The 21,620-nt window shown below is 43.9% G+C and overlaps 1 protein-coding gene across 1 annotated transcript; it reads right to left on the reverse strand.

Annotated features, from left to right (window-relative positions):
* Positions 1–7,380: 7,380 nt before the first annotated feature.
* GFER (growth factor, augmenter of liver regeneration) lies at positions 7,381–12,287 on the reverse strand. Its single transcript, XM_033167394.1, has 3 exons — positions 12,060–12,287; positions 8,798–9,006; positions 7,381–8,369 (listed from the first exon to the last, which is right to left on the reverse strand). The coding sequence occupies exons 1-3, from the start codon at positions 12,255–12,257 to the stop codon at positions 8,207–8,209; spliced, it is 570 nt and encodes a 189-aa protein (XP_033023285.1). The 5' UTR covers positions 12,258–12,287; the 3' UTR covers positions 7,381–8,206.
* Between the last annotated feature and the right edge of the window lie 9,333 nt (positions 12,288–21,620).

Genomic DNA, 21,620 nt, shown 5'->3' on the forward strand with positions numbered 1-21,620 from the left:
AGGCAAGGAGAGCAAAATCCCTCTTAAAACACGATTGAATGGATCCTCTGTTTAAAATGCAATCTACATTGAAATAACCCTAAATAGCCCTTCCTGGGGTCACTCTTTTAAGATTTAGCTTCCTCAAATTAGCCAGTTACCATTAGAGACCCACTGGCCATTCAGTTCGAGATTATGACTTGTAAATATTGATATGATATCAACAGGCATGAGTAGCAAATATATAAGAATTAAAATCATCATTATCATCATCATCGTGTTTTGAAATTTTATTTAATTGCAATTAAAAAAAAAATACAGAAAGAGCAGCCAGGCTCTTCCTATGCCCTTATATTCAGAACAGGCAAAAGAAAAAACTTCTTCGTGGTCACGCAGTCCATAGTTAAACCATGGAACTCTCTCCTGCAGGAGGCAGTGGTGGCAACCAACTTGGATGTCTTTAAAAAGGATTGGACAAATTCAAGGAGAAGGCCATCCATGGCTACTGTCAAGAATTTACTTTGCCCAGGTTAAAGTAACCTTGTGCTGATTTGTTTAATTAGTAAAGCCCAGGTGCTGTTAGTTAGGTTCTTTGTAGATAAGCTTGTGATTGGGCTGGCTGACGGCCATAATTTCTGCAGCTGCAAAAATATCCCCATGGTAACTCCTCTTCTTTTGTATGTATTAACGGGTAATTGGAATTTAGTTATTAGCTTTTCTTGTTTTTACACTCTCGGCTAAGAGTTTGTGCAATTGAGAAGCTTGCCTTATTTATTTAAATAAATAAAGATAGATAGATAGATAGATAGATAGATAGAGTAGTTGGCTTGGGTTGTCATTTCAAAGTTGCTCCATGCTAGATTCAGTTGCCTGTATTTGTTTTCTACTATAAATTGCTATTTTTTCTTATCTCCTGGGCTGGAGAGGGTTCTCCCCCCTCCTTGATAGCTACTAGCCAGGATGGCTATGCTCTGGCTCCACAGCAAGAGGCATCCATGCTTCTGGGTACCAGCTGCTGGAAACTGCAGAAGGGGAATTCTTCTTATGGGTTTCCCACTGAGATATGAAGGGCCACTGTGAGAAAAGGATACTGGACTAGATGGACCATTGGCCTGATCTAGCTGCAGGGCTTTTCTTACGCTCCTAACATGTGTTGAAGTGCACACACATAAACCACACCTTTAAAGGATGTATTTATATTCTTCAGATGCTTCCTTTTTCCTTCCGCTCCTCCCCCGCCCTGTTTGGTGCACGCTTCATTTCTTGCCTACTGTTGCAAATCTGATTCCCACCCAAGACAGCTCTCCCCCCCCCCCTTATTATTTTGCATTTCTGCTTATCGGTGCTCCTAATTTTATTTTATGTTTTATTCTGCACACCCCTTCATCAGTTGCCTCCTGCAGCTCGCAGTACTGCTTGCACCCTCAGAAAAGTGGGTGTGTGACAAAAAGGTTCCTCCCAAGTATTTCATTATCTATCTATATATCATTCCTCCAAGGAGCTCATGGCCTTCCCATCCCCCCTGTTATCCTCACAACAAACTTTTTAAGGTAGTTTATGCTGAGAGGTCATGACTGGCCCAAGATCACCCACTGAACTTTGTATGGCTGAGTGGGGATTTGAACCTGGGTCACCCAAGTCTTAGGTCAGCACTCTGAACACTACACCCCACAGGCTGTGTTTTACTTTGGTTACTGGCATTGCATGCCTTTTGTACACCAATTTGAGGTTTTAGGTTGTTAGACAGTCCATAAGTATTTTGATAAGAATAACAGAAGTATTAGAATTTTTGTTATATATGTGAGATATAGAGTACTGTGCCCAAGGTTCATCTTGCCCAACAGCCTCTGAATCTGGATGTTCCATTTGGAGACCTTGGGTGATAGCCATGGATGGAAGACCTCTTCAATGAGTATGTCTAAAAACTAGGTAGGGCTGGGGAACCCTTTAAAACCCTCTTGGGCAATCTTCCAGAGACATTCCAAAGGTTCCGTTCCAACTTTATGCAAAGTCCCTTTTGCACACTTTGAAAGCACTGTATCTATAGCTAAGAATTAATGTTCAATATTTACATGCCACAGTATCTGCTGTTCTCACAGCACTCAAAGCAGCTGACAAAACATTTCAAACACCAACCTAGAACCACATTGAAAACCGTGACACATTTATAAAAAAAAAACACGAGACTGGGTTTGTTTGGATTTTTTAAAATTTCTAAAAAGATCCAATCAAAGACAGCATAAACCATCAAAAACAACTCAAATCAGCCTGTTGGGAAAGCTTTCTGGGAAAGCCGGGTTTTGTTGATGGGACTCTGAGGGGAGATCGGATGCATCCCATGAAGGAGGGAAAGTACTGAGCAGAGAGTTACAGTGGGAGCTGGATGGACAGGAAGAAGGGAGAGCTTGTTCCATGATGTGGTAGCTAACAGATTTGACTAGGCTGTGGGAGAGCTGGGTTCAAATCTCCACACAGCCACGAAGCTCACTTGGACCTGCCACTCAGCCACAGAATGAAACATGAGATGCAAGAAAACACAAGGGATCTAAATCACACCCACCTCAAAATGTCACGGGTTCGTGGAGAGCCCCTCGCTGTCCACGGGGACTTTGCACTGGGCCTGTGGTGTGTGTGATGTCACCGCTGAAGAAATGAGAATACCAAGAAATGAGATGGGAGTTTTGCTTTGCTTTCAGAGGAAGCAGTGACTGGCCCCCTGTGGGCGATAGGTTCCCCTTTTCCCATACCCCAAAGAAAGATAAGAAAGCCAGCATGGTGCAGTGCTTAAGAGTGCTGGACTAGGACCTAGGAGACCAGGAGCCATTAAGCTCACTGGGTGACCTTCGGCCAGTCACTGCCTCTCAGCCTAGCCTACCTCACAGAGTTGTTGTGAGGATAAAATGTGGATGGGTAAGAACTGTGTATGCTGCCACTATAATTTCTATATTGAGGCGGGCAGAATATAAATACTACAACAGCCGCAGCTCAGTGGTAAGGCATCTGCTTTGCATGCAGAAGGTTTGAGACTGGAGAGCAGCTGCCAGTCAGTGCAGACAGCACTGAGCTAGATGGTCCAATGGTCTGACTCAGTAGAAGGCAACATTGAAGGGCTGCAACTCGGTGGTAGAGCACCTGTTTTGCATGCAGAAGGTTTAATCCCCAATGGCATCTCCCGTTTGGGCTGGGAAAGACTCCTTATCTGCAACGTTGGAGAGCCACTGCCAGTCAGTGCAGCAGGATAGATGGACTGAATGTCTGACTCAGGGTAAGGCCACTTCCTATGTCTCCGAATAAAAAAAGATCTGTAGCAGCAGTTGCCTAGAGGCAGAGCTATGAATTGGAAAGTCCCCAAAGTTTGAATCTTGTCTCTACCATCAACACAGCAAGTGGCCTCTGGTGAGCCTTTCCCTGCAATTTGGAGAAATGCTGGCCTACCTGACAGGACTGTCGTTCTGGATTATAATGACATGTGACATGTTCTCAGGAAACAGCTGGATTTTCCTTCCACCCCAACTTGCTTCAATGCATGTTTATAGGATTCTAGCAGTCCCGAATACAGAATGAAGAAGTGGTAACTGTTCTAGATAATTTGTAAACGAGGGGTGCAGGACGTGACAATGTGGATGTTATCGCAAAATGCTAAAAGGAATCCTCCCCTCTTTCCAGGCTGCTGTCCTAAACCCTCCTTTTCTCAATCCCTCCCTCCCTGACATCATATCGATGATTTTCATGCCATAGATACTGATACCATGACAACTTTGACATCATTTCTCTGCTCTGGACTGGGAAGAGAGAAAAAGAGGGAGGGGAATTACACCCAGAATTACCATTGGCATCTGGATTCTTTCAAAGCTTGCCTCCTGTTGTAACTCCCCACCTCCCCGTACCTTGGTTTACCCTTTTGCAACAGACACATGCACAGCTTATAAATAGCACATATTTGAAGACAAGTCAATGAACAAGATGCCCATCTCTGGGGAGAAAGGAATAAAAATTATTCAAAATTAGTCCTTCCTTCTGATCTGCCCCTTCTGGGGTGGGGAGAGCTCTGGTGATTTCCTACTGGGGGCGGGGGGAGAGGGGAATCTGAAAAAAACCTCACTTGTAGGATTCATTATTATGCCTTTAGGATTTCTCTCTCTCTCTCAATTACAGGTGAGTCATCATCTCTCTGCATTTTTCCAACTGCCAGAGGGAAAGGCAACATTCAGAGTTCCCTTCCTGAATGTCACCCACTGGCATAACACTTCCTTAAAAAAAAAAAATGTAACATGCAATGGTGGCAAAGTGGCAACCCTCAGGCTGAATCAGGGCACTGCTAAATGAAGGAATAGTGAAAATAACGAACAGTGCCTGATGTTGGAATATTATTGAAATGAGCTGATAATGTGAATAAACCAAATGTGAAGCTTAAAAGTGTGTCCATTATTCCACCAGTAATGATGCCGAGACTTAAAATTAAGGTGTTAATTCAGAAAACACATTACCCCCCCTCTCACCCACCCATTGATGACTTCTTGTACCTGAGCACAAGTGCTTTCAACCCACCTTCAGAGCCCTTGGTCTGCCCCACACCACACCCCGGATTAGGGTCTGGAAATTAGCACAGCTTTTGAGAATGTAGACAATGCCTACTTGGCTCTGAAGGGGCAGTTATTAGCTAACCCCATGAAACTTGTGCAAGAAAGAAATGCTGTGCTGAGGTATTATTTAGCGCACTTTGTTGGGAGGGGGGTTGCTATTAATTCTTTGTAGCTTTATTTTTGATCTTGGGATCTATGTGGAAATTGTCTAATCTGGTTGTATACTTTTTGATGTTTTGTTTATTGTTTTCAACTACGGTACTTTTGTTGTGCTTTTAGTTATGTAATTTTTACATGTTGTAAGTTGCTTTGAGCACGGTTTTAGCTTTAGAAAGGCAACATACAAATAAAATGATTGACTGACTGATTGATTGATTGATTGAAGGCTATCCCAACCTCTGATGAGGCACAAGATGAGAACAAGAGGCCTTCAATTTGTAGGGTTCTAGGTTAGATTTGAATTTATCCTTCAATACAGCAGAATCCTAGAAGAGGCTGTTGATGTTTTTAAGTGGCTGTGCTTATGTGAGAAGATTCTATGATAATTAGTGGAGAAAAATGACATTGGTGAACTGTCTGCTTCTAGGTCACTGCAATGAAAGATTAAGAGCTCGGTGGAAAGGAGAATTTGAGCAGGCACCGTTTTCCCCATCTGTTTCACTGTGATGCAAGAAGCTGCATCTGTTAAAATTCTCCCTTCTAGACAACTGTTAAAGGCACAAAGAAACCACATGCTTTACAGCATCAGATGATCACCCTTCCTTGTAAAACTGCTCCTTCCCCATCCAACACCAAAACATAAACAGAAGAATAGCTCTGTTGGATTGGGCCCATTAAAGACCCAATACCTTCTTAGCCATTGTTTGAGGAATTATGGAATGTTATACTATTTTCCTACAAACTATTCTGTGTTTTAATATGATACCTCACTTATGTCTCTTTATGTAATTTATTACCTGAATCTGGCTTGTGAATAGAAAATAAAACCACCACCAACTCTCTCTCTGTGTCCCTCCTTCCCAAGATACTAAGGCCCTACAACGTGGACAATGTTTTTTAAAAATTAAAATGGAAGGGAGGAATAAAGGAAATACTTAACTTTATTGTTTGGTCACCAGCCAGGAAATAAATACGTTTTTGAGATACACTTTACCAACTGCCTTCATCAAGTGCATTTGGATAATTGACATTCTTTACCGATAAACAGAAATGCCTCAAAATAAATTATACAGAGCAGCTCAACTTTTAAGTCAAGATATAAAACATCACTTTTCCTTCAACAAAACCTTTAGCCATACGACCACCACATGGGATTGCCACCTTTTTGCCTAGGTACCGTGAAAGTGCTTTAAAATGCACCAAGCCAGGCTGGAGTCTATTAACCTTACATGCCATTCTCCCTGGTCCACCTGCTATAAATTGCAGGGTTCTAGTTTGGGTCGCAGTGAAGGTGAAAGACTGTCAGTTTAGGGGCTGCCATTTCACTGGCTTCTTAGAAGTGTTTCAAAGCTCCAGGCCAGAACCTTGCACCCCTTTGCCCAGCTGTCACAAACCTGGTGCCTTCCTGATGTTTTTGACAGCTCCCATCAGCCCCAGCCAGCACAGCCATTTTGGACTACAACTCCCATCATCTTAGAAATGATGGGAGTTGTAATTTCAAAACATCAGGAGGAAACCAGATTGGCGAAGGCTGCCAAAGCCCAGAAGTCTCTTGATCTATACTGTGATGTTAGCCTGAAAGTAGGAGACCAGGAAATCTAGTAGAAACAAGGCAACCTATATGTAGATCAAGGTATTACTAGACTCTTTTCATATAAAATGGCCTGGACATAAAATAGATTTACTGGGGCGGGGTGGGGCATATGCAGCCATATAAACGCAGGTTTTGTTAATAAAGTGCCCAAGAACTACTTGTTTGTTTCCAGTGATGAAACTCACTCATAGATGTTTCTATATACATGGCTATTAAAGTTGCTCATTATGTATGAGGAGGCAAGTGTACGTATCCAGAACCACAAGTAACATGATATAAAAACTATTATTTGATAGTTAACAAACCAGGAACACTGAACCATGGTTTCTTCAAACCACTTTCCCATATTTGGATAAAATGAGAAAATGGAAGGCTCAAACATCTTCCTGTTGTGCTTGAAGGAAGAAGAGGTGGATCACACAAGCTCACAGCTTGACCCAGCTTGTATATATAAACAAACCATGGTTACATCTAAATCAGGCCAACAGCTTCACATAATTGTTGCTTAAGTGCAAGTTATCTAAATTTCACTTGTGAGTAAAAAGCTAAAATCTACCCTAAATCAGATGAAGTACAATTCACATCTCAGGACTTTCTGCAGCGCAAAAGCAGTAATGCCACCCATGTAAAATGTTTGCAAGGGCCAATAATCTCTTCAAATACTCACTGCCAGGTCTTCATCCCACTGCCAATGCCACTGTGGACAACAGGCTGTTCACACAAGGATTCCTACAACATGTAATGGTCCATCTCTACCTTTGTATGCTCAGTGTACAACTATTTCATATTATAATTTCATAGAATGCCTGACTTCCCGCACACAAAGTTATGATGAGTTAATAAAACCTTCCTTGAAAAAGGAAGCTCAGTGACTCTTCCCAGTGCTGTGGGGCTAATATGACCTTCATGAACCCCACCTCTCACGAGTTATATTTCAATACATGACATACATAATCCTAATTTCCCTGTGCTTAATCATTCCTTTCATTTATATTACCCTCTTGCCAGACAGAGAGAAATCAAAGAACAGTATCTGTTGACAAAGCTGAAATGTGAGACCTAGACTTGCACTCAGAAATTACTTTATTTTCCCTGCTTTAGGACTTCAGCAAAATAGAAGTTACTGGGATTCTACAACTCTTAAGTTTCTTTGTACCTTAATTAACCTGTGGAAAACTTAAGGCAGCCTTCCCCAACCTGGTGCTCTTCAGTTGTTTTGCATTACAATTCCCACTGGCACCAGTCAGCATGGCTGTGCTGAGGACACTGGAAGTTGTAGTCCTAAACAGCTGAAGGGCACCAAGTTGGGAAAGGCTGGTTTTATTATCCCTTGAAGGAAGAGAGCCCTGCAGCTCCACAGTGGTTAAATTACTGTTGTACTCTCTTTAAAATGATTTCTAAACCATTCTAGATTACAAGGATAAGGGAAGAAAAAAGACACAACGTAAAATCTGATCATAGAGACAAACAAAATGAAGGCAGATTGCAGATCTGGGGGTGGCAAAAAAAAGTCCTAAAACGTTTTCCCACCAGCCTAATTCAGTGGCTGGAGAAATGTTTTTCCCTACCATGAAGAAAGTACTGATAAGAAATTTAAGGAGCATTTGCTAGTAAATATGTGGTCTGGAAAAGGAGACAACCAGCAGGTAGAAAATTGCCATAAGACTAGCTTACTTCAGGACCTTCTTGTTACTTTTTCCAGAATCAGAAACAATCAGGCAGGGCATCTATTCTAATACCTGCACCTTCTCCTCCTCCTGTATCACCACAACCTCAATACCAAAGCACAATTGTACACTTCAGCAAAAGTCCATACAAGGCTTGATTTCATAGTTCTTTCTTTCTAGCTTCTTTTAATCAAGGTGGACCAATCTTGCATCTGCCAGGATATCTAATCGCAGGACCCGTCCTTCCAGCCATCTCGCCAACGCTCATCTATAAGGGAACAGTCAAATTCGGGCTTCCCCAGCTTCTTATTGACCTCGTTGTGAAGCCGGCAGAACCACTGCGTCAAATTACGCCGGTTGCTGGCATCAGGTTGGTTTCTTCGTATTCTGTGTATGAGGGAAAACCAAACAGAGTCCAATGGCATTTTGTTGAATTTCCCATTCACCAGTAGTGGCTGGTGCCCCCTAGGACTGGTGGGGTGCAAGTCAAGGAGCCCAACAGTAAGTGAAGCCAGAACCTATAATAGGTACAACCAACTCCTTCTGGTTCTGTCCCCATCCTCCTCTCTATGAAGTTTTGCAAGGGACAACACTGAAACTAAGGAGAAGGAGGAAGATGGCAAGCAGTGCCACTTCCCAGACTGGTTGTAAGTAAGGAGGTAGGCAGGTGGAGATTGGCAGAGGGCAGACTGAGGTTAGCAGGGCAGTTCCTCTCTTCCCTGATGGACCAGCCTCTACTACAATCCACCTCATACCAAGGCTAAATGCTACCTCTTGCAGGTGAGGCATGGGACCTACTTGGCTGGTTCACTCACCTGCTTCTCAGGTCCTCCGCACATTCATCACAAGGGAAAAACTTGGAAAATAAGCGGATGAACTGAACCATGTCTTTCTGCTCAGTTTTAGTGGGCCGATCTGGGTAAAACGCTGCCATCGTGTGAAGAAACGACCACGAACTTCTCCCCAGTTGTTCTTTATCTAAAGGGCAATCAGGAGGTACCTCCTTCTCTGTGGCTCCTGTTTCCTAGGTTTGGAAAAACATTTACTCATCAGCAATAAGCCAGAGAAAACACAGAACAGTCCTGTCATGGAACAGTCAGTGCCAAGCGGGGCGGTGCAGGGGCTGTCAAAGGATGGAGAGCCACAGCACTGCGGGGATAGCAGGGGGATTTCCAGCAGGAGCGACAGGAAGGAAAGCAGCCCAGCGGAGAGAGGGCTGGGGGATGCTTCAGAGACCCAACACCCCCTCAGCGGACCCAGCCAAGAGGGAGCAATGACAGTTCCGTCACCCCAATTATGCAGGGATGTGAAACGTAAGGAGGGAAGGAGGAGACTAGGGGTGCCCAAGTTCGTATGTTGGGGGCGCTCCAGAAAAGCGCCACTTCTGGGATCTGAAAGTGACTAAGCTGGTCATGGACTTTTGAGCTCTGCACTGTACATATCTGCACAATAAAACCTGTAAATATACAGGACTTGAGTCGAGCCTCTTTACTCGCGAGGAACCATAGCAGAACCCTTACAAGTCCTGCACACTGTGACTCTAAAGCAGATTTGTAAGTCACAGCTGCATCAAAGGCCCTGCTCACTTCCCCTTCCACTGCCTATGCAAACTGTCCTGTCAGTTTGGGGATTAAGTCAGGTTGGGCAAAGCATACTATGCCAAGTCACACTGTGATGTCAGCACAGCAGTTATGCATTTTTGAAGAGACACAACACCTCACCAATATTTGTATGCATAGTTTTCAGCTGTAATTAGTAAAACTACAGAAGCTATGTCCAAATCTTCCATATCTCTCCCAAGAATCTCTCCCAAGCTGAGCCAAAGCATCAATAAGCGGAACTACAATGGCAAGAATATCCCACCACAAAGCTTTATGGGACTCCAGAGACAGAGCAGTGTTAGAAAATGGGATAGAAAAGCTAAGAGCCAAATGGCTTCTGGGACTTGGGTTGTGGGTCCAAAACAGAATGTCTAGGCACCCGGGGTGGGGGGTTGGTTGGTTATCGGCAACACTTATTTTGATAAGCATGAACTAATACGCAATTCACATAAGTGAAACGTTGTTAATATCACATTTTTAGCAGACATTGTTAATACATGTTTAGTTTGGTATTTACAATAAAAATATTGGTACATACTTTAGTTTTCAAAACACTCTACTGTTAAATTCCTTTTCATATTATCTATTCTTAACATATACTTTGAGGCTTCAAAGCACATACATTTCAGTAATCCTTGAGTGTCAGCCAGGCACAAAAAAATGGCACCCAGACTTTTTGAGGTACTCACAAATGGAGAATCTTTAGGTGCAAAATACGCCTGTTGCCCTGCTAATTTTGAACCCTGAGACAGAGCCACTGCATCCTCAGGGCAGAAAGGCATTGGATCCACTACTTCCTAGAGCTCTGAAGAGAGTTCCACAGGTTTAAAGAGCTTCTGGGGACAGGCCTTTGAACAAACCCATGGTCCCACTGGACCCTGTAAAAAAGCTGGATAGAGGGTTGTAGCAAATGCTACACAGAGGTAAAGGTAAAGGGACCACTGACCAGGGGTCCAGTCGCAGACAACTTTGGGTTTGCAGCGCTCATCTCGCTTTACTAGCCGAGGAAGCCAGTGTACAGCTTCCAGGTCATGTGGCCAGCATGACTAAGCTGCTTCTGGCGAACCAGAGCAGTGCACAGAAACGCCGTTTACCTTCCTGCCGGAGCAATATCTATTTATCTACTTGCACTCTGACGTGCTTTCAAACTGCTAGGTAGGCAGGAGCAGGGACCGAACAATGGGAGCTCACCCCATCGCAGGATTCGAACCGCCAACATTCTGATCGGCAAGCCCCAGGCTCTGTGGTTTAACCCACAGCGCCACCTGCGTCCTTGCTACACAGAGGATACCTGTTGAAATTAATGGGCATGCCTAACTCAGGTTCTTTAATTCCAGTGGGTCTTATCTGAGTAGAGCTTAGTTGGATATACCTCAGGGAATTAAACTCTTGGTACTGAATCAGAAATATTTTAGTTATTTACTTTCAGCAGTAATACCTAACGTTTTTAGTGCTCAAGACAGTTTATAGTCAAGTATAAGGCAGCTTCTCATGTCTCTATAAATTCAACAAGGAAGGAGAATATCTCTGCCCCACATGATTCATTCCATAATGATCAGGAAAAGGCGGGTCATATATATACTTTTTACAACACTCTCTCCATGTCCAAAGGGCAAGTTCAACCCTGTGACACCCCTCTCCTTACATCCCACAATGCCCCATGAGCCACCTTCCAGAAACAACTGAAGATGTTTTTGTTCCAACAGGCTTTCCCAGCTGGATCAATGGGTCTTTACTGCAAGTGCCCACTTGCTAGGGTTTTAGTCTTGTGCTAAATGTATCTGTTGGTTTGGTATTTTTAATTACTTTTTGTGTGTCTCACCTTGAGATGGTTGTTAAGGAGTTGTTGAAGTTGTGTAGCGGTTAGTGTTGGACTAAGATGTGGCAGCCCAGGGTTCGAATCCCCACTCAACTATGAAGCTCAGTGGGTGACCTTAGGCTAGTCACTGTCTCTCAACCTAGCCTTTACAGTTGTTGCGAGGATAAAATGGGGAGACAGAGAGCCATGTACACCACCTTGCACTTCTTAGGGAAAGGTGGGATATACACAGTGCTTTTTTCTGGGGGAATGCAGGGGTACGCATACCCCTAAACATTTTGTGAATCTTTGTACTTTTGTCCATTTACTGTATCTATTTTTCCCGATTTGAACTATAAAATGGTGAATTTCTTGAGTCAAAATGAGAGTACCCCTAAACATTTTTTAAAGAAAAAAACCCCAATGGATATACATGTAATAAGTAAATATGATCGCGCCATCGTCTACGAGCTTCTCCCTCACCCTCCACTCCACAGAAGCAGAGATAACGCCTTAGTCCCAAGGCAAGCAGGGGACCGACTGCTCTCGCCCCCTCCCAAAGTGAACTCGCACAGCTCCGCCCGCTCCCGCCTTGCGTCCTCGCTGGGCTCCCAACGGCCACGGCTCCCTCCTCCCGCCCTCCCTGCGGCCTTCCGGAGCCCCACTGCCAGCCCTCACCAGGTCCGACTGCTTCCTCTGATCCCGTATCCAACTCCTGAAGTCCGTGCAGGCCCGACAGGGCGGCTTCTTCTTCTTCGGTTCGGCGGCCGGCAGAGGCTGCCCCTCCGCGGGTTTTTCAGCCCCGGCCGTCGAGGAGGGGAAGGGGAAAGGGAAAGCGGGCTCCGGCCGGGACGTGCTGGGGCTGGGCGCCGCCATGTTGGGTGCGCGCAAAGCATGCTGGGCCAGAAGGGGCCCGCCCGTTCGTGGGGGGAGAAAAAGGAGGCTGAGAGTGGTTGTCATGGCAACTCCCGTAGGCCGCTTCCTCGGAAGGGAGGGGCGTTGTTGTTATTTTTGCAGCCTATGAAGAAGACCTCGGTATTAATAACACTAATATTCGTATTAAGAATAATATTATTCTTATTAATAGACTGCAGTAATAACAGTAGATGAAAACTAAGGGAGGAGGTTTCAATTATTATTAATAATATTAATAATGCAGTCTAATTAACAGACCAATAATAATAATAATAGATGGAAATTAAGGTGTGGTGAATATATTTTTGTTTAAAAAGCAATACAATGTTAGCAAATAAATAATACAATTTACAATTTTTGCTTTTTATGTCTCTCACATTCCATTTTATCCAGACATCCACTGCTATCTGCTGGGCCTTCCAGTGCCTTCAGCTAGAACAACTGTAACACCAGCAATTATTTTTTAACTCTTGTTTACTTTATGACCATATAATTATCAAATGTCAAGCCTAATTAGCACTTAGTGTAATGCCATAAACTGCAGTTTTCTTCATTCTGGAGTAGCTCTATTAAAATTAATGAACTCTATTTGCATGTAAGAACTGCTGTGACTACAATTAATGATGGGAGGGGTGACTGAGTTTATTCCAGACTACATGGCTTGTAGGAATGGGTTTTATAATATTTATAAAAGTACAACAACAACAATATGCATTATAATCTTTGCTCTAGTATTGCAGAGCTGGCGTAGCTAATTTAAGGCTGTACACACCAGACATTAAAAGCAGAATCCTGGGAACTGTAGATTACCCTTCTACCGCATAGCTACAATTTGTAGCACCCTTTACAAACTGCAGTTCCCAGGATTCTTTGGGAGAAATCATGTGCTTTTAATGCATGTTTTTGCTGCAGCAGGCATGCTCAGCTACCCCTCTGGAAGCTCAATCCCACAGAAAGCTGTGACGGCCACCAATTTGGATGGTTTTATGCAGGAGAAGGCTATCAATGGCCACTATTGCATGATGGCTATGCTCTACCTCCACAGTCAGTGGCAGTAACGTTTGTGAATAGTAGTTGCTGGAAATTTCAGGAAGGGAATACAGAATGCTCTTGTTTCCACAGGCCTCTGGATGGCCACTGTGAGAACAGGATGCTGAACTAGACAGGCCAATGTGGCCTGATCCAACAGACTCTTCTTATGTCCTTACATGGTTCAAGGGTAGAGATTCTGAGAAGGCATCTTCCAAAGCAATCCCACCCCGCAAATAGCTTTGGAGCCTTTCTTGCCTCTAGCCTAGTCCTTACCCCTTTTCCTGTTTCCGCTGGAGTCTTCTTTTGCTTGCCACGCCTGCGGGCTCTCTTCTGGCCGACGCTGCCAAAGGCAGATCTTAAAAACATGGGGTCGGTGAGATTTGGCAGTCGCAGCAACTTGCGCCTGCTGGACCTCCTGAGCGGAGCGGCTTGTGTCTTGCTCCTCGTGAAGTAGGGTGAAATGTGAGGAGTGTTCCAAGCTGGCGCTGACGCAGAAGGTTTGGCCGAGATGGTAGGGCATGGCTTCTCTGTCAGGGGCTTCTTCCTAACCCAGTAGAACACCAGCATCAAATGCCTCTTAGATGGCTTGGACATGCTGAAGAAGGTGCTGGAGGCCCAAACACCAGGGTGACTTCAAAGCGGAGGACACAGCAGGCAGTTCCCTATCAATGGTGCCAAATCCAAGCAAATGTTAGCTCCAGTCCTGGGATGTTAAATCGATCCAGCAATTATGAACATCAAATAAGGGATTAATTTCTCAGGCAGTATGAAAAGACTTTATGTGGCTTTTTAACAGCTGGGAGCCCCCAACTCCTGCCACTGTTGACAGCCTATTGCCCCTTCACTCTGCTTGAATGGGTTATGTCACAATGGTTCCTTAAGCCTTCATCAGGAGTTTGTGAGCATGAAAATGCTGTTGGGAGTTTCAGCAATGAAGGCTCAGGCATAACATACTGTTTGAAAGTCTGAATATTTCATCTCTTTTTTATTTAACAAAATTTATATACCACTTTTATAATTTACAAATTATTAGGAAAGTAAGTTAAAAATATACTGTAGTTTATTCACTTATAGGCTAGTTTAGATACTTTATTTCTTTTTATACTTCTATCCCACTTTTCCTCCACAGAGCATACACACTTCAGCCTCCACCTTCTCCATTTTATCCTGACAGCAACCTTGTGAGCTAGGCCCATAGCTCAGTGGTAGAACAACTGCTTAGCATGCAGAAGGCATCAGGTTCAGTCCCCAGCATCTCTTGGTGGGACTGGGAGAGACCCTGCCTGAAATCTTGGAGAGCTGCTGCCAATCAGTGCAAACCAGGTATATTCAGCCTTTGAAGACCCAGGCCCTACTTTTAATCATACATGCATTTGGGGACCCATTTCTTAATCTTTTCCCATATATTTTCAGGGTGGTAGCGCTCCTCATGCAATCCACTTTGGATCAGGCTGTAGCATGTTAGTGGGTGCCGACCCACCAGCTGAAGACCAGTGGTGTAGACAATACAGTGGTACCTCGGGTTGAGAACTTAATTCGTTCTGGAGGTCCGTTCTTAACCTGACTCTGTTCTTAACCTGAGGTACCACTTTAGCTAATGGGGCCTCCCACTGCTGCCACACCGCCCCCCCACGATTTCTGTTCTCATCCTGAAGCAAAGTTTTTAACCCAAGGTAATATTTCTGGGTTAGCGGAGTCTGTAACCTGAAGCATCTGTAACCTGAAGTGTCTGTAACCCGAGGTACCACTGTACTGAACTGAATGGACCGGTTTCATGTGTGTTGGGCTGAGAGAGAGAGAGAGAGAGAGAGAGAGGAATTGGCCCAAGGTGACCCAGTGGACTTCATGGCTGAGTTGGGATTTGAACCCTGCTTTCGCAGGTCCTAGTCTAACACAGCCAAAACATCTGGAGCATTCCAACTAGGAAAGGCTGCTGTGGAATTGCTTACTGCTTACCTGATGCAGATGGTAGGTCTGAGTACCTGCAATTGCAATTTCCATGCTTTTTAGTGCATGAGCAAAACTGTGCAGAGGTTCTGAAAAGTTCAGAATTGCCTTGATGCTCTGCCACTGAGCTATGCAAATTGACTCAGTAAACCACACTAGGATTGCTCTGTTAGCTGCATATGTTGGTTGTATCTGGGTGCTAGGCAGGGGTGACCCATGCAGTTTAGCCACCTGAGGCAAAATGGTCATTGCCGCCTTCTGGCCCCACCCACTGCATTCTGAATCTCCTGCTGCTGTGCCCCAGCACTTGCCAAACTTGGCAGGAGGCAGGGTTTTCCTTGTTGCTGCTTGCTTGGCTTCTCTGTCCAGGTGGAAGCAGTGGAACAGGTGGGTGAAGCGCTGCCTCTTGCATTCTGCTATTCTGCTGCCAGATACGCAACTTGGGTTGGCTGGCTGTGTTGCTAGGTAGCAATGGAAGAGCAAATTCAAGAATCTCCAAATTTCAGATCCATGTTTTCTGTTCATATTTATTTTCTTCTACATTCAACTGCTACCTCATAGCACTTCGCCTACTTTTGTGTGTGTGCACACTTAATTTGCAGGTGCTGCTGATATTTGCAATGGACACAGTAGAAATGTAAGGGTCTTGTAAAGTCCAGAGTTACCATAAGGTTGATCTGCTTTTAGGGTGGGGATCATTCGCATGGTCTCTCATCTGAGCCTTGTGAATGGGGCTGAGCCTTTGCTTCCTGGTTCTAAAATGTTTTGGCAAGTGCAGGGTTTCTTTGATTTTTTTCCCTCCAGAAGCCAAGCAGAAGAACAAAGCTGACATGTTAGAGCCTCACTGAATGTGACTTTGGGTGTGGGGGGTGGTGTTACTTTTCCAAATAAAGAGGAAATGCATCACCCACAAAAAAGACATAGATGTGCATCAACTTTTCATATGCTAATTAATATATATATATATATATATATATATATATATATATATATATACATACATATATATATATATATATATATATATATATATATATTTTCCCATTGCATGTACGCCGGAAACCTATGTTTTCCGTAACCACTGCACCAAACAGCATCAAATTAGGACAAAGCGTAACTTGACCATCAAGGAAGGATCTGGCATAATAAAAATTTAAAAAACCCACACCTGTCATACCTAAAATAAAGGATAAAGGGGGGGAGTGGCGCACCTATTATACCTCACCAGCAAAAGGAATGAAGACTCCAACAGCATCCAATAGAAAGGCGGGTTGCCTGCTGACATCATCAGACCTGTGCCGACAAATAATGCCCCATCCACCATTTTATAACTGCCATCTGTAAGTACCCAAGGACTTTCTGACATAAACTGCTTAGTGGAAATGTGGAAAAAAGACAGAGCAGGAGGCAGGGCAGTTGCGGAAGAGAGGGGGGAGAGAAAAAATGTGGGAGCGAAATAAGCCCAAGGCTGCCTGAGAGGTTGCAGTGAGTAAGACCGGCTCTGAGGGGATTTTGTCGCTGGGGTGCGTAATTTTGGTACTGGGGTGGGGGAGAATGCTCTTTTTAATGGCGTAGAGCATGGGGCCAGTTAATTGTGAGGAGGAGGGTCTTTGTGGGGGGTGTGCGCTTTTACAGTAAAAAAAACACAGCAAGGCCCGCAGTAGGCCTCCATAAGGTGCCCAGTGCCCTCAATTAAAATGGCCTCTGCACACTCACAGGCATTTTAAAATTTCCCAAGTGCCCTCACCTAAAATGGCCACCGCAGCTTCGCATGTTCCACACACACACAGTCCCAAGTGATCAATACCACCGACCAATGTGTTCTTTTATGTAAAATGCATCTCTGGGTTATTTGTGGGGCATAAGAATTCATTCATTTACATGGTCTGAGGGATAGTGGACCAGCCTACGGCTGAAAAAGGTTGCTGACTACTGCTCTAGAGGGACAGGGAAGAATGAAAACTGGAGCTTCCAGAATACTTTCAGGGTCAGAATTTAAAAAAGCAAAAAAAACCACAGCAATGCGTGGCTGGGCCAGCTAGTTTATTATTAATAATAATTGAATTTATATACAACTCTTTCTTCCCAAGGAGCTGAGAATGGCAGATGCACAGTTTAAAAGCCAAGCCAAGCCAAGCCATTCTAAAATAGTTTAAAAAACCAATTATAATTAAAAACATGTAAAAGCAGTTACAGTTTAACATTCTTCTATCCAACTATCTTAGGCAAGAGGCATAACTAGGCTCCTGTGTGTTCCTGGCATGGAGCCATATTGGTGCCCGCCTCCATCTCTTGCACCCTTGGCAGGAAGCTGTATTAGCACCTCTGGATCTAGAGAGACCATGGACCAGAAACTCAAAAAGTCACACTTGGGCTGCTGCAATGGCTTTGGAACTGCCCATCAGCAATAGGGCAGAGGCTCCAGGCTTGGACCTCATGCTGAATTTCTGCTTTGACCTCCACAAACATGGCACATGTAGCAAGCCAATGTTGGAACTGCCCTGTCAACCTCTCTAAGCTATATAGGAAGGTTTTTTGACACTGATGTTCTCCCATTCCCCCAAATGACCAGGACAGCAATAGCTAGCAAATGTTTAGGTTGGGCGTCTGAGTCAGAAAGGTGTTTTCCCAAGGAAATAAGTTACCGGTAATGAATTGTGCCTGACAAGCAGAACATTTTTACTTTTACTTTGTTTTCATATATGCGGAAATCAGAGCATGCAAATTCACACTCCAGGTTGCTGTAGGTACAGTATTTACAATCTTTGGCCGACATTGAGCAGGACTTTTGACCACAGATGTTTCTGCAATCCTTTCTTTATAGTGTGGCGTACCAACTTCCTCAAGGGATCAATTCTCTTCTCCATCAGCTTCCAGTGAATCCCAAAGGCTACTTGAGGTCTGGGTTGGGATATATTTTTTGATTCAGAAAAGATCTAAGAATATTAGAAGAGACCCACTGGATCAGATCAAAGCCCACTGTTGCACAAGACTTCCCAATCAATGATGGTCACATTCACACCATGCATTTAAAGTGCCATGATACCACTTTAGCATGGAATGCTAAAATAACTTTTATATAGCTTCCCCCAAAGAATGCTGGGAGGTGTAGTTTGTTAAGGGTGCTTGTTGTTCAGTCGTTCAGTCGTGTCCGACTCTTCGTGACCCCATGGACCAGAGCATGCCAGGCACACCTATCCTTCACTGCCTCTCGCAGTTTGGCCAAACTCATGTTAGTAGCTTCGAGAACACTGTCCAACCATCTCATCCTCTGTCGTCCCCTTCTCCTTGTGCCCTCCATCTTTCCCAACATCAGGGTCTTTTCTAGGGAGTCTTCTCTTCTTATGAGGTGGCCAAAGTACTGGAGCCTCAACTTCAGGATCTGTCCTTCTAGTGAGCACTCAGGGCTGATTTCTTTGAGAATGGATAGGTTTGATCTTCTTGCAGTCCATGGGACTCTCAAGAGTCTCCTCCAGCACCATAATTCAAAAGCATCAATTCTACGGCGATCAGCCTTCTTTATGGTCCAGCTCTCACTTCCGTACATTACTACTGGGAAAACCATAGGAGACCCTTAATTCCCTCAAGGAGATGTTTATCAATCATATTCCCAGAGAACTCTTTCCAGGAATTTTTGGGAACTGTAGTGTACCCCCTCACAGAGCTACAATTCCAAGCAACCTTAACAAACTACAGTCCCCAGGATTTGGAGGGGCGGAGAAAGAAGCTGTGTGCTTGAAATGTACATTAATTGTGCCCTAAATGTATGGTGCAAATGTGACCTATGTCTGTGTACTTCTCACTATGTGTATTCATGTTCATGGGGATCATAGAATCACAGAATTGTAGAGGGAGAATTTATGAGGGATTCTGTTCAACTGTCAAGCAGCTCTTACCCTCATGAAGTTCTTCCTGAATACTTAGTCATTCACAATCACCTTTCTTGTAATTTGAAACCATTGGTTCAGATCCTTGCCCAGGAGTAGAAGAAGCCTGTTTTGTCAGATAAATTATAATGGATTATTTCTCAATATTGATAGAGCACCAGAGAATTCCTGGGTTTGCAACCCTTAAGGTGGCCCTTTAGGATGCCTTGTCTGAGAGCAGGTGCATGCACACCATAGTTTTAAAGCACATTCTCTGCCAATTAATGCTGGGAACTGTAGTATTCCCAGTATTTGTTAATTGTAAACCACAGTTCCCAGGATTCTTTGGGGTGGGAAGGGGAATGTGATTTAAACATATGGTGTGTATGCAGCCTTAGACTTTGGAACAAATGGTTTATTTTTATTTTTTATGTATTTCATTTATATCCCACCTTTCCTCCAAGGAGCTCAAGGTGGCTTATATGGTTCTCCCCTTCTTCTTCATCACAACAACCCTGCGATGTAGGTTAGGCTGAGAGGGAGGGACTGGCCCAAGGTCATCCGGTGAGCTTCATGGCCAAGCTGGGATTTGAACCCTGGTCTCCCAGATGTTGGTCTGGCACTCTAACCACATTGGCTCATGGGGGCTTTCCCCGTTTTGATGGAAATGTGCACCCCTTCCCTTACTTTAAAATGTGGTACACCAGTCTAGTTAAGTTGGGGGGAGCCTCCTGGTCATTGTGCCAAGTGGGGCCCATGGACATTTGCCCCAGATTCCAGCCCTGATGGCTCCACTGCCTGAGAGGACCACCAGATCCTGGAGCTGGCCTGGCCCCACAAGAACCCTAAAAGGCAGAGTGTTGGTGCAGCCGAGTCAGCATTTTACCCTTGCCAGATAGACCTATTTTGTGAGCAGATCCCACTGTGGCTAACTTGCTCTCTTTGCCCAGCCAAGAATTATTCAAAGTTTTGCTCACAGTTTGTACCACTTCCTGATGCTCTGTCCGTTCATCAGTCTCTCCCCCCCCATGTGCTGCAACAATATACTTCAACCCCTTAATAATTAACAGCACTTGTCCATCAACATTGTCTTCTGGCTATCTCAAGGAAATAATGTTGACTTTGCAAATACAGCCGTACTTATCTGTTTCTTTGGGGGAATTTATTTAATTTTAGTGTTTCCTTGTCACAGTCAAAGACATGACAAGGGTACTTTGCGCAATGCATTCCTTGGTGAGGAAGAGGAGAGAAAGAAAGGAATGTAAATTTGGGAGGGGAGGAGCAAATAGCTGAATAATTGGGCAGTGCTTTTGTTGTTTAAAAAAACAGGTGTCTTGATCAAAGTGCCCCATGGGTGCCAGCACAAAATGGCTGCCATGGGCATAAAAAAGGGGAGTGGGTACATACCAAAACCACTGAACAGACCTTGTGAACAATCACCACCAAACACAGTGCAAAGTTCACTGTGATTTGTACACCATCCTTGGGACTCTCCACATTTCTCAGCCTAACCTACTCCATAGGGTTATTATGCAGATTAAATGAGAAAGGGGGAAACCATCCTTTGAGGGGAAATGTGACATATAAATGCAATAGAATCATAGAATTGCAGAGTTGGAAGGGGTCCTAAGGGTCATCTAGTCCAACCACCTGCAATGCACAAATCACACCGAAATCATCATCATTGCAATAGTAATGTTTTGGGCTACTGTACATTATTTGTCTCTCTGTCTGCTATGTAACTATTTACAAAATTAATGTAACTTAAATTCATTTCAATGTGAAGGAAATGTCAAACTGATATATAAAAAAGTCACTAACTACGTATCATTTGCATACTTAAACAAATAACAAAGTTGTGAATGAATATTTATTGTATTCACCTGTTAGATTTCCTTTCCTGACCACAGATGAACACACAAGCTGCAGCAATCTCTGTTTCCGATTTTGTTTTTGTCTGAATTCTCTAAAATTCCTACTCATTATAAAGTAACTCCCACAGATTGGAGGTTCAGAGCATTGGGAGTCAGCTGGCTTGGTTCATATGAATGAAGTAGGGGGGGGGATATTTATTAGAATGCTTCTTCCTTGAGTTTGGATTGGTGGAACAAATTCTGCTCCCTCCCCCTCCATTATCCCTGTGTGTCTCTCTTTCCACATATGGAAGGCTGGGCAGGGTTGGGGGGCAATCCTCATCAGCAGAGGCACTAGGGCCAACTTGTGCATTTGTTTCTCACAAACATTTCTGCCCGTGATATATCTTATTATTATTATATATGAACAATGATGCTTAAAAAAAACCTCTTTCTTCTATTTTATCTGTTTATTTTTAAGTAAAGCTGGGTTTTTAACCTAGTTAAGATTGACCGTTAACTTTGCAGAGTAATTCAGTCTTTGAAACCGCCACAAAGGGAACAAGGGATGGTACAAAAAAAATATGCAAAAATGAAACCAAAAGAAGTAACCCTTTCAGCTTGCG

This window comes from Lacerta agilis, chromosome 13 (genome assembly GCF_009819535.1).
Source record: "Lacerta agilis isolate rLacAgi1 chromosome 13, rLacAgi1.pri, whole genome shotgun sequence".
Taxonomy (NCBI): Eukaryota; Metazoa; Chordata; class Lepidosauria; order Squamata; family Lacertidae; genus Lacerta; species Lacerta agilis.

What these genes read in the sequence shown, in the direction of transcription:
- GFER (XM_033167394.1), bottom strand. Translation starts at nt 12,257, where the DNA reads ATGGCGGCGCCCAGCCCCAGCACGTCCCGGCCGGAGCCCGCTTTCCCT. An exon ending in AGAGGAAGCAGTCGGACCTG is followed by an intron (nt 9,007 to 12,059) that starts GTGAGGGCTGGC and finishes TTCCAAACCTAG; the next exon opens with GAAACAGGAGCCACAGAGAA. An exon ending in GCGGAGGACCTGAGAAGCAG is followed by an intron (nt 8,370 to 8,797) that starts GTGAGTGAACCA and finishes CCTCATACACAG; the next exon opens with AATACGAAGAAACCAACCTG.